Source organism: Apium graveolens, unplaced genomic scaffold (assembly GCF_009905375.1).
Source record: "Apium graveolens cultivar Ventura unplaced genomic scaffold, ASM990537v1 ctg5383, whole genome shotgun sequence".
In the NCBI taxonomy this organism is placed as follows: Eukaryota; Viridiplantae; Streptophyta; class Magnoliopsida; order Apiales; family Apiaceae; genus Apium; species Apium graveolens.
This window is the reverse complement of record NW_027418949.1, coordinates 45,726-58,290: the sequence shown is the minus strand read 5'-3', so window position 1 is coordinate 58,290 and position 12,565 is coordinate 45,726. Positions and strand designations below refer to the sequence as shown.

General features: G+C 34.8%; 2 protein-coding genes across 2 annotated transcripts; both read right to left on the bottom strand.

Moving 5' to 3' along the window:
* Positions 1-282: 282 nt before the first annotated feature.
* LOC141702624 (vacuolar iron transporter homolog 4-like) lies at positions 283-1,145 on the bottom strand. The gene has a single exon (XM_074506273.1). It carries the CDS (start codon positions 1,034-1,036, stop codon positions 398-400), a length of 639 nt encoding a protein of 212 aa, XP_074362374.1. The 5' UTR covers positions 1,037-1,145; the 3' UTR covers positions 283-397.
* A 3,077-nt stretch (positions 1,146-4,222) lies between these two features.
* Positions 4,223-4,987, bottom strand: LOC141702623 (vacuolar iron transporter homolog 4-like). The gene has a single exon (XM_074506271.1). The coding sequence runs from the start codon at positions 4,901-4,903 to the stop codon at positions 4,274-4,276; it is 630 nt and encodes a 209-aa protein (XP_074362372.1). The 5' UTR covers positions 4,904-4,987; the 3' UTR covers positions 4,223-4,273.
* Between the last annotated feature and the right edge of the window lie 7,578 nt (positions 4,988-12,565).

Here is a 12,565-nt window from a genome sequence, read left to right as displayed (position 1 = left end):
GAAAGGTCTCGTTGAATGCAGATATTTTTATCCGTTTAACTGAATAATCTAATGTTGCAGGTGAATAAGTCATGTGGATAGGTTTAGTACAAAGTAATGATTAAGGTTGTAAGATGATATTAGGAGAATTGATCACTGTTTATCAACTTTAACTGTTAACTTAAGCAGAATGATCAGGCCAGATCAAATGGTCAAATTTAGCTTAATATCTCCTTGCAATATTTTTTTTAATGTGCAGGAAGGAAGAGTTCAATGGTATTTAGAGATAATCAAATAACAATAATCAGAGAATGGTTTTATTTTAATGTACTTCCTCATAGGAAAAACATTACATGTACCAATAAAAAACTAAATTCCAAAGAAAAGAACAGACAAGGTATTCTTCAGACAGTCTTGTTTACAGTCCACTAGAGCCAATTAACTTGGTTAACCCAAAGGTGATTGCCATTGCTATCCAGCCTCCAATTAGCACCCTTAAGCATGACTTTACGACAGGAGTCCTTCCTAGTACAGCTCCAACTCCTCCGAATGCAACCAGTGCAACGGTTACTGCAACAATCACCACTGCTAGCCTCACTTTATAGTCCCCTATAAATGATGCAGCAAGTAATGGCACTAATGCTCCTAAGGAGAATGCAAGAGCCGATGCAAAAGCTGCCTGAATGGGATTTGGCAGATTTTCTTTCGCGCATTGTTCATTATTCTCCTCTGCCGTTCTCTCTCTTTTCATCTGAGCTACCTCTATGTCCAGCTGAGAGTACACGGACACAAACTCTCCAATAGCCATACTGCATGCACCCGCAACTAAACCAGCAAAACCAGTGAGGATCATAACTGAAACATCATTTTTAACAGCTCCAATACCCATCATTAGTGAAGCAACAGAAACCAATCCATCATTGGCTCCTAAGACAGCGGCTCTAAGCCACTGTGCTCTTTGAGAGTAATCAAAGAATTCCTCATTAGGTGTTTGGCATTCATTAGTCCTACTGTCATCCTTAGGAATTGTAAGCTGAATATCATTTTGGGCAGCCATTAGAACTAAAAGCAAGGTTCAAGTGATTTTCGAGAGGTGAGGAGGATGAAGGGATAATGTATTGCTTATGGAAAAGATAGTCCCTTGGCAGAGTATATATAGAGTTTAACAAGCAATGTAAAGGATGATAGGAATGATGGTGATTAGGATTTTATTGCTTTTAAATATAAGATACTGTGTCAAGCACAAGCCCCATGTTTGTGGTATAATCTAACTAATGCATTAACCTAACTAAACACTATTATAGTCTTCACAACTCTATATACTTACTGATCTAAAACATTGATGAAGACTTCATTCTGGTAAAAACAACCATGCAGTCTCAGTTTACTCATTTACATAGACACATTTACTCTTATCTCATAACATTTGTTCTTAGAAATATGCTGAACTGTAATATAATTCATCAAACTTTTCAAATGACACTTAAGATTTAGAATTCTCAACAGTTATTCCAACAGAAGTGACCAGAATTTGTCTTTCTTCACCCTCATCGACTTGTCGTGTTGATTCTTCACCAGAGACTTAGTGCTGACATTTTTAGTGTTTTTCCTTGTCCATTTGACTATCTGTTAAGATTACCATGCATAGTAACCTGTCGCCTTCAGAGAATGCCGATTTTAATGGATATAAAAGAAAATGGAATGCTGTGTAGGAGAGCAGATAGATGAGAAATAATTCTTTCAAATGTTAGTGGGAGGTCGGATTCTACAAAAGTGGAATATATATCATTGTTTGAATTGGAGAGAGTGTGGACTACACAGAGAGGTCACACGCTCTTCTTTATTTAAATCGATTAGGCTCTTGATCTTGCACTAAATTAGAAGATTACAGTTTTAGGTTGAATGGATCTTTTAGGTTAAAGGCTTTCCAGAGTAGTGATGAGTGAATGAGTGCACACTGCACATGTACTTTCTTGTTCCATTCTTATCACTAAACCTTGTCATCATAGGGCCGTAATTCTTGAGCAATAAACGCAGAGCTGAAGGGATCATTAATATCGAAGTAAATCTGTGTTTACTGTAACTAGACTACTAAAGTATGTGATCAGAAAATAGTGTTCTACAAGTTGGCTCCTTGGTCCTCTACGACGTTGATTTAGCAGTGTGCATATAATGCAGGATCAGGTACAAAGGTTCTTGGTCTTGGATTACTGGATAAACAAACAACTGAGGAACATGCTCTAATAGCAACATGATGCATATCATATGGTTATATGGTAAAGTTCTTCAAATTCATGGCACAATTAGAGGCTGTGTTAGGCCTTCTGTGATCATCTTGCTAAGTTTACTAATCTTGACTCATTCTGTAAACAAGGGACTCATTCTGTGTTATGTACCATCTGTGTTGTTCCTGTAACGCCAAATTTGGTGATCTTGTTCGGTTTATTATTACCAGGGGGGATGCAAAAGCAATATGAACAGTTTTACCAAAAATGAAATAGAGGACAAAGAATGGGGTCTATATAAACGATGTGCTATAAATGTGTCTTCATTTCAGTTAAATGTTTCTATGCTCTAGTTTGTTCTTCCCACCCTCTGAGAAAGAATCAGTCAAAAAGATGCACGGATGTCACAATCCGTCGATCACATATGACATGCATCTTTAGGCACTCAATAGCCTCTCTGACAAAATACGGAACTCATCATATATCAAAGATAAGTACAAGGAAAAGGAAAAGGTGAAAGACACAAACATAGCTAACCTAGATTGACAAGGGATAATTGAAATTTCTAACAAACACTAAAGCATAATGCCCACAAGAACTGATGCTATATTACAGGATTTAGCACTGAGATGATTTGTCTGTCTTGAACTAATTTACCACCTACATCAAGTATGCAACTAACTCGAACCATGTGGAAGCATAATAAAAGAGCTTGCAACCAGCCTTTCGAGTCTGCAGGCCTTCTCATTTCTCAGTTTCTTTTGTTTTTCTTTGATTCCCTTTATAAAAATTCAATACCCTTCATCAGTGAAGTAGACGAAACCAAACTGTCAGGGCACCAGTCGCTCTAAAACCTCAAGGTGTTAGAGGAAGGCCCCAATAGGATCATATATTATATTCTACCACAAACCATCATTGGGTCACGATGTAGATGCTTGGTGCCATTCTGACCTTTTTGAGTACTCGCAGTCATTGTTTTTTACAAGTAACAGCCTTATAATAGAATCAATAATACCATTAACGTTAACAGAATTCATGAAGGTGAAATAGGTAGAAATAAGGATAAAGAAGGTATAAGTTTTTCCTTGAAATCCAGATTATGTAAAGAAATATACAGCATAAAATTGCTGGAATAAATGCTTTACTGATAATAAGCACTGTTATCGTACCTCAAAATGCTAAGATAGTGTAGAGGGTTATTGATAATAAGCACTGTTATCGTGCCTCAAAATGCTAAGATAGCGTAGAGGGCACGAGTCCATTAGCTGGGGAATTTACCAATGGGATATGATGAATTAAAGGAACTCCATGGCTACATAGTGTGGAGGAGACCAGCCATTCATATATTTAGTTATTCAATATGAGATTGTCTAAAGTCTTAATGAAAAAGTCAGGTTTAATCACTGAACAGAAACATGAGCTTTCCACTAAAATAGAAATGATGATAACTTTTTGATTTTCTGTTGGTTTTCTTTTCAGCTTTCCACTTAGAATCAAACCTGCCAAGATTGTAATGTTTGTGATTGTCAATCAGGTAAATAAGAGATCATGTCTTTATAGGTGGCACACATGATTTAGACTTATGATACTGTCCAAATATCTACTCTATCCTTTGTGATATCCAAATTCATTCACTTTCAAACTCATTTGTGTTGTCTTCATTTCAAATACCTTTGAAGTATCAGTAATTCTACATTTATATTGTTTCTTCAAGTGCTTAGTACAAATTGTTACATACACATAAGTAGCAAGCAGGCAACAAGTTGTATATCAAACCTCTGCAAATTCTAAAATCTATCATCCGAAACACATATTCAGCCGAGCCTTATGTTCATAACATAGTTTTCTGTCATGTTCATATAAACTTAACATCTTCAGAAGCCAGAAACTCAAATTTGTCGATTATTCCTCTGAGTGATAGTGACTGTTTTCTATGGATCATGACAATATGTTCTCATGTGCGCATGTTTAGGCAAGTTCTATCTCGATTCAGAAAGGAAATGATAAAGAGGCAGAAGAATACTAAACATATTAATCATTTATATTGATATAAATCTAACAATCACTCTTTACAATCCACTAGAGCCAATTAACTTTGTCAAGCCAAAGGTAATAGCCATTGCAATCCAGCCACCAATCAGCAGCCTCACGCAAGATTTCAAAGCCGGAGTCTTCCCCAACACTGCTCCAACTCCTCCAAACACAAGCAATGCAAAGGTCACCGCAGCAATCACCACAATAAGCCTCACCTTGTGATCACCTATAAATGCAGCAGCTAGTAGAGGAACTATAGCCCCTAAAGCAAATGCAAGAGCTGACGCAAATGCAGCCTGAAAAGGATTTGGCAGATGTTCGTTTTCACTTTCTTCATCATTCTTCTCATTGTCTGACATTCTCTTGTCTCTCTTCATCTGAGCTACCTCAATATCTAGCTGTGAGTACACAGACACAAACTCTCCGATAGCCATGCTACATGCACCTGCTACTAGGCCAGCAAAACCAGTAAGAATCATAACTGCAACGTCGTTTTTAACAGCTCCAACACCCATCATTAGTGAAGCAACTGAAACCAATCCATCTGTTGCTCCTAAAACAGCTGCTCGAAGCCATTGTGCCCTTTGTGAGTAATCAAAGTACTCCTTTTCAGGTACTTGGCTCTCTTTTGGCATTGATATATGGACATCATTTAAAGAAGCCATGAAGATCAGAGTAGAAAATGTCAAGTACTTGTTTGAAAGGAAGTTGAAAGAAGAGATTTTGAAGTGCTTATGAAGATACTGTCCATAAATGAGAGTATTTATAGTGCTAAAGGCTAGTTCTACATGATATTATTGGTGGTATTTAAGTTGTTAGTGGTGCATAAAGTTAAGATAATGTGTTGGGGCACAAGCTTTTCTTTTGTCTAATTTATCATTGTCCAGAATGATGATATAAACATATTCTGTTTACTGCACACCTTCCAGTTACACTGGCTTCAAGATTTACAGATTCATATATCTACACTGTAACTACAACACTATATATACTATAACACTATATTTACTCGAGTAATGCTAAGTAACCCAAAACTTGTATCGAATAGTTACAAAATAACGTGGCATGACACGTGTCAAAATATAATTCGTACAAAGCATGGTCAAAATAGTTACAAAATGATGTGGTATGACTAGTTAGCAGGGTAACTAGTACCAGGGTAACTAGTACCAGGGTCACACTACTGTCAAAATCATGCTTGCATTTCAAAAGTTTTCGTACCAATCTAATATTGCAGACTGAGATATCACACTGATCATGACAATATCAGTAATCTTTCTAATAATCCATGACATTGCAACTAAAGCAAGTAAACTAGTGTAATAAAGCAGGTTAATGCATTTGAATGGAAAATTTATGGATTGCTGAGTAGGAGGGCACACTCAAAAAGCAAGATTTCAAGAAGATCATTTGACAATATCATAACAGATTGGAGTGTGGTTGCCACACAAATGGGATAAAATGTATTAGAAAATTGAAGAGAGTGTGGGATACACACAGATGCCACAAGCATTTTACTAAAATAATGGGAAAATTAAAGAAAGTTGTATTTCAGTTCCACAAGAAACATCCACAATCCATTCTTCAACAACCCTGTCTGGTGAATACAACGGTTGTTGCACCATATCATACTGACAAAAATTTTCATGGTACATGTATCGGAGAATTTTCGCGTGAATAGATGAAAATTCACTTTTATACATATAAGAGAAATTGTTTGCGATATAGTATGCGATATAGTGCACATACCATATCTAAACTTTCGTGTGGCCGAAAAAACTGAGCATGATCTTATATTATTTAACTTTCTCTAACAAGTGTAAGAATGAACAAACGTAAATCATATATATATAAAAGATCTTACACTCTTCAACACCTCTTCTCGTAAACATAAACCAAACATATGTCAAAAAAATCTTAATATCTTATACTTTTCAACGCTAACATAACCAGGGTATACCAATATCATTACCTACGAATATTTAATTTAAATAAACGAGGGTAGAAGAACTCGAAAACCATTTGAAATCGAGAAAGGTACAAAAATATAGTACCATATTTTTATATGAATATTATTGTTTTTCAATAATACAAAGCGGTTACTCTTTTTAATTTTCTTTTCCTCAACCATGCTGCAACTCTGATTCCTGATGAAACTCGGCCACTAGTTGACACAATTTTCTGTTAATTGAATGAAGTGTACATTTCGTAAATGAGCTCAAGAAGTACCTTTGGGAAGTTATTTTGAAAAAAAAAAACTTTTCCAAATTAAACTATTCATAAAAAAGAAAAAGAAATCTTGTTCAAGTATTAAAATGACAGTTGATGCATTATTTGCTTGTGCTAGTATTTTCTATCTTGTCATTTATTCAGTAGAGCAATTCTAACATTATATGAACAACTCGATTAAACTCTTTACATGACTATACATGTCTTCTTAATAAATATTTAAGAGCTTTACCACACCCCTTAAATTTGATTGATGCATCTAATTTTATCATTCATTTTTATGTTTCAATTTATTATTAATACTCCCGGTCCCAATTTATCTATATTGTTTAACTTTTTATAATCAAATTGACCCAATTTGACCGTAAATTAAATATCAATTTTTCATTATTTTTAAAAATTGAAAAATACATATTAAAGTATTTTACGTGTACTTTCTAATAATATAATTTTTATATTTTTTTCGATTGTATATATATGAAATTTTTGGTCAAAATTGGGTCAACATGGACGCAAAAAATCAAACTAGACAGATAAATTGGGACATAGTATTTGTTATCGGTGTTCCTCTCTGTTGTGCAAGATATGCCTGTACTTTAACAAGACTAAGTCAAATTGACAACTCTAAGTAAGTTGTATTATAATCTTAGTTTGCATTTTGTACTTGTAACATTTAAAGTCTGCAAAAATATCAAAGGAACGGACTGGAGTTTTTTTTCCTGTAAACAATGTCAAGCCTAAGAATTCTATCTGGAATAAGATCAAGAAAATCATGCCTCAAAAGAATTATGAAGAAGTTTGGAGTTGAATAAATCTGTTTTGAGAAAAAAGTTTTAAGTCAACATCTCTACAAGTCACAGATTTAGTGTTATAGAGAAGTCATTCGAGAACTCCAGAATGACTTATAGAGAACTCAGGAAAACTACTAGAGAACTCGGAGATATCGACAAGTCAAATTGAAGACATAAAGATTGGAGATATCGACAAGTCAATTCTTCACTAGAGAACTCAGAGTTATCGACAAGTAAACATTCATTAGAGAACTCTGAGTTATCGATAAGTCAAAATTGACTAGAGAACTCTAAGTTATCGACAAGTCAATAAGTCATTAGAGAACTCAGAGATATCGATAAGTCAAAATGACGATATGAAGATTAGAGATCTCGATAAGCCAAATTCTCTTATAGAGAACTCAGAGACCTCTACAAGTCAAATCATCTATGGAGTATTAGAGATATCGATAAGTCATTATACTTATCGGGATGTCAAGATCTCTATATGCCTAACTGGAGATCTCAAAGTAAAATCTCAAAGTACAAATTACAGATCAGTTCAATATCTAAGATTAACAATGTTAGGTCACACAACACTGTAGAAGGGGGTTGAATACAGTGTAGAATACAATCAAATCGATTTAAAACACAAGTAATAGAAAACATATGTATTCGATATAATAAACTCTGTTACAATGGAACTGTTCTCTCTCAGTGATGAACAAATATCACGAGAGCTGCTAGGTTACAATGTATGATCTTCTCGATGATCGTAACACATATAGTGTAAACCTATGTCTGTGTTTATATAGACACACAGTTACAAGATAACTTCTAATTGATATGGAATATAATTCTGTCTCCTAAAATATATCAATCAGATATCTTATATAATTCTTCTAGTCCTCCAACTCTTTCCATGCATATCTTCTTCTTGTATTAGTCTCGATCTTCTTTCCTGTAAATCAGCTTCTTTCCTTAACTGTTAGTCCTCTAGTACTTAAGTTCTGATATCCATCTTCTGATAATCTAAGTCCTGATATCCTTAAGTCATGACTTCCAGTAAGTCTTGATTCCAGTAAGAACTGATATTTCCTGTTAGTTAAGATCTGAAAACTAAACATGAAATATATTAGACATGACATCTCAAATATATCCAACAATCTCCCCCAACTTGTAAATTATGCAAGAATGTACAAGTTAATAGATTTGATGATGTCAAAAATATTTAAGTTCAAATGCAATAAGAGTTTAATAAGACTATTAATTACAACTTACAAAACATCCAGCTTTACCAACATCACTGAATCAATCTGAATCCATAATGATTCTTAACAAAATCATTTATCAGATTATCTTCAGCTTTCTTCAGAACTTCAGCTAACTGTGCTTTGACCTGCATCAGTTCTTCATCTTTACTATCAACAATTTAATAAATGGCTGTTCTGAGAGCTTGAATGGATGTTCTTTCAAGTCCATCACCAAGTCTGATAACCTTAGGATGTGAAAAGTTTTCATTATAAGATAAACATCTTTCTTTCAGAATAACTTCCACCTTAGCAGAATACTTCAGCATAGGAATTTCTCTTCCATCACCTTCAGTAATCATTGGACTGTAATGAGAAGTCTTTGTACAAGAGATTCTGAATAGATCTCTTATAGCCTTCACAATATATTCTGACCATCTTCTTGTAACATCAGATTTTACTTCCAGAAGATAATGAATATGTTGAAGTACTCTGATAGACTTCTTTAGTACATCAGTATCAGCTAATCTATAAGTCCTTCCATCATTGAGAAATAAGATCAATTTCTCTTTCAGATTCTCCTTATCATGAGAATCTATCACAACTTGAGCAGACAACACCTTGTCAAGGTGCCTTTGTTTGATTTGTTCATATGGTTTGTCTGTCAATATGAAAGGATCTCTTAGAGTAACCTCTACTCCTGTTTGAATCTTCTCTTCGTAAGAACCTAATTCAGCTCTATCTCTAGGTTGCTTGGATTTTAACCCAAATGTAGCAAGTTGATTAATCATGAGATTGGATTTTGGTTCAACTGGAGTAGCTTTCTTCCATAACAGCTTCTACTTATCAGCAATTATCATTTTATCCAAATCAACTTGAGAATTGTCAATAGTTGATGTCTTGATAGCTTGATCAGAATTTGATATTTCTTCTGTACCTTCCTGTCCTTTATTCTGAATAACAACTTGAGCTGTGTTAGATTTTGTTTTAAAATCTTCATTTATGTTTCTTCTTTTTAGAATTTGAACAGTTTCATCTTCAACAAGATTATCATCAGTTACTTGAACCATTTTACACACTAGTTTCATCAAACATTGAGAAGTTTTCAAGTCCAGTGACTTGGTTGGTTCATAAATTTTTCCTTTCCCTTTGTCTTTGGGATCACTCTCAGTCTGTGATCTAGTCTTGAACTTTGAAGTTTCAGAATTTGACTTTTCTTTGATCACAATACCTTTTTCCTTAGGCCTTGGAGGTTTCTTTGCATCAGAAGCTTTAGACTTAGGATTTGTCTTCTTAGCAGCAAATCTAGCTTCTTCCTCCTTGAGAGTTTCTAAATCCATTCCTGGATTTTGTTTCAGAAATAATCTTCTTTCTATCTCCTCATCAAGTTTTTGGATTTTAGGATCTTTATAATATATAGTAGTCTGCTTCCCCTTTAACTTCAGAGTTTGCAAAAACCTCTGAGAGTCTTAAGATCCTGACTGAATCAGAATATCAGAACTTGACATCAGACTTTGTTTATCACCACTTGACTTCAGTCTTTGAGTATTCACAGCATCAGAACTTGACTTGTTCTGAATAGAAGATTTTCCTTGAACTTTTCTTTGACCTCTGCTCTTTTCAGAGTTTCCCTGGTCATTACCTTTATCATCCTTTTTCTTCAGTTCTTGAGTAGGTGAGCATTTGGACTTAACTACCTTCTCCCCCTTTTTGGCATCATCAGGAAGTAAGAAAGAAAGAAGAAATTCAACTGAAGATTGGATTTCATCCAATTGAGCTTTCTGAGAAACTTGGTTAGCCAGGACCTCATCAATTTGGGCCTGTTGCTTCTCTTAAATTTTCTCAATGGCTTCAACTTTTTCAGAAATAGGTCTGATATACCTATTCTTGTCAAGCTTGATCTATAGATTTAGCTTATCAGCCTGTTCCCTGAGTGTATCAACCTTTTCATGAGTAGAAGTATGTAGATCTTGAAGATGTTTTGTAGACAGAGATGTGATCTTGAGTTGTGTCTTGAAATCAGCATTTGTGAGCAACTCATCAGTTTTTGCAATATGCTCTGTCAGAACTTTAGAACATGGAATAAAATCTGATTCATTCCACTTCTTGGTCCACTCAACACCTCTGTGAGTATCCTCCCAAGGAATAGGTGCTTCCTTTTCAACAAATTTCTTCACCAATTCTTCCTTGCCCAGAATAGGTACTGGAGTCTCAACGGAAACACTGTCATCAGAACTTGAGGAAGACTCATTTAGGGATGGCAATCGGGTCGGATCGGATCGGGTATTGTAGAATCCATATCCAAACCCGAAAATTTAATCCATACCCGAACACGACCCGAACCCGAAAAATACCCGAAAATGAATACCCGAACCCGATCCATCGGATTTCAGGATCGGATTCGGGTAAACCCGAAACCCGAAATTTTTTGAATTGGATATTCATACCCGAACCCGAAACCCGAACCCGATTCCGGAATCTGAAAATTTGTATAATTATTGATATTGCAAGTGCTTGGGATCGAACACGCGACTTGAAGAGAAAGTGTTTTAACGTGTCATCTTCAACCACTACACCACATCATTAATTGTGTTATTATATGTATAGCTAATAATTAAAAAATCAACTCAATTGATACCCAGTTTTTTAAATTTATTACTAAAAGATGTTTTTTTAACCTTATAAACCTTATCACTCGTTTACATTATTGAATATTTATAATAAGTTAATTTTTAATATAAATATGAAAATATATGTTCAAAAACTTATATAATAATATGTATAATGTACATTATTAATATATATATTATAATATTATAATGTGTAATATATAAAATTCTAATATTATATATATAATTAATATATATAATAATAATTCGGGTTTTTTCGGATTTCGGGTTCGGATCGGGTTCGGATAGAGTTTCGGATTTCGGATCGGGTTCATATCGGTATACCTAATATCCAAATCCAAATCCAAAAATTTTCGGGTTTAAAAATTAAATCCATATCCAAATCCAAATCCAAAAAACCGGGTTCGGTAAATCCAAAATTTCGGGTTTCGGATCGGGTATCCGCCAGATCGGATTATTTTGCCATCCCTAGACTCATTCTGTTCTGATAGCTCAACAGTGTGTGAAGCAACTGGAGATTCAGGAATAACATCATCTAAACTCTGATCAACAGAATTTATCTCCAGAGCTGGTGTCTTTGATGTAGATGGAGCTTCCAGATAAAGAACTTCAGGTATATTCAAATTATGAATATCTATTTCAGAATTGTCAGTTTGTTCTTTAGCATCATCTGTAGCTTTAATAGGAGAGACATGAGGGGTAACAACTGTGTCATTAGCAGTGTCTTTGGCTTGAGCTGGAAGGGCTTCAATGATAATTGGTTCTTGTGAGATCAGAGATTCCTGATCCCCTTCCTCAGCTTCTTCAGTATCTTCTGATATAGCCTTAGCCAAATACCTCCTAACCTTCATTTTCTTCAATCTCCTTGCCAATGAAGGAGTTGCTTCAGCAGCATCAGAATTTACAGATTTCCTTTTAAAAGTATCAGAACTTTGAGCTGCTGTTTCTTTCTGAGAAGTAATATTCTCAGCTTCAATTATCACATGTTCAGATGCATAAACTCGTGCTTCAATTGTTTCCTCTTCACTCTCAGACTCATCTCTGAGAATCATCTTCCTTCTCTTTTGTGGAGGTTGAGGAACAGACTTTGTCCTCTTAGAAGGTTTGGAATATGAAGGTCTGGTTGTTTATGCTAATGGTCAGAGTAGTTGTTAGGAACAAACTTAGCTCCATTGAAAATTACGTCTTTTGGTGCCATCTCTGTAAGAAATTAAGTGAGAAAGAGAGTGTTTGCAAAGTGTTTGTTAAAAGTCCTGAAAGAAAACACTTCGGAGAATATTAGAGAGAGAGAGAGAGAATAAGAGAGATGAAAAATAGAAAAGTAAGTAAAATATTAGAAAATCTGATAACTCCCATATATACACTCTCTCTACTCAACAGTTATATTTTTGAAGCATGGGATACACTTTACAGCATGGCACCGTGTGAACAGTCAATAAAAAGTTTAG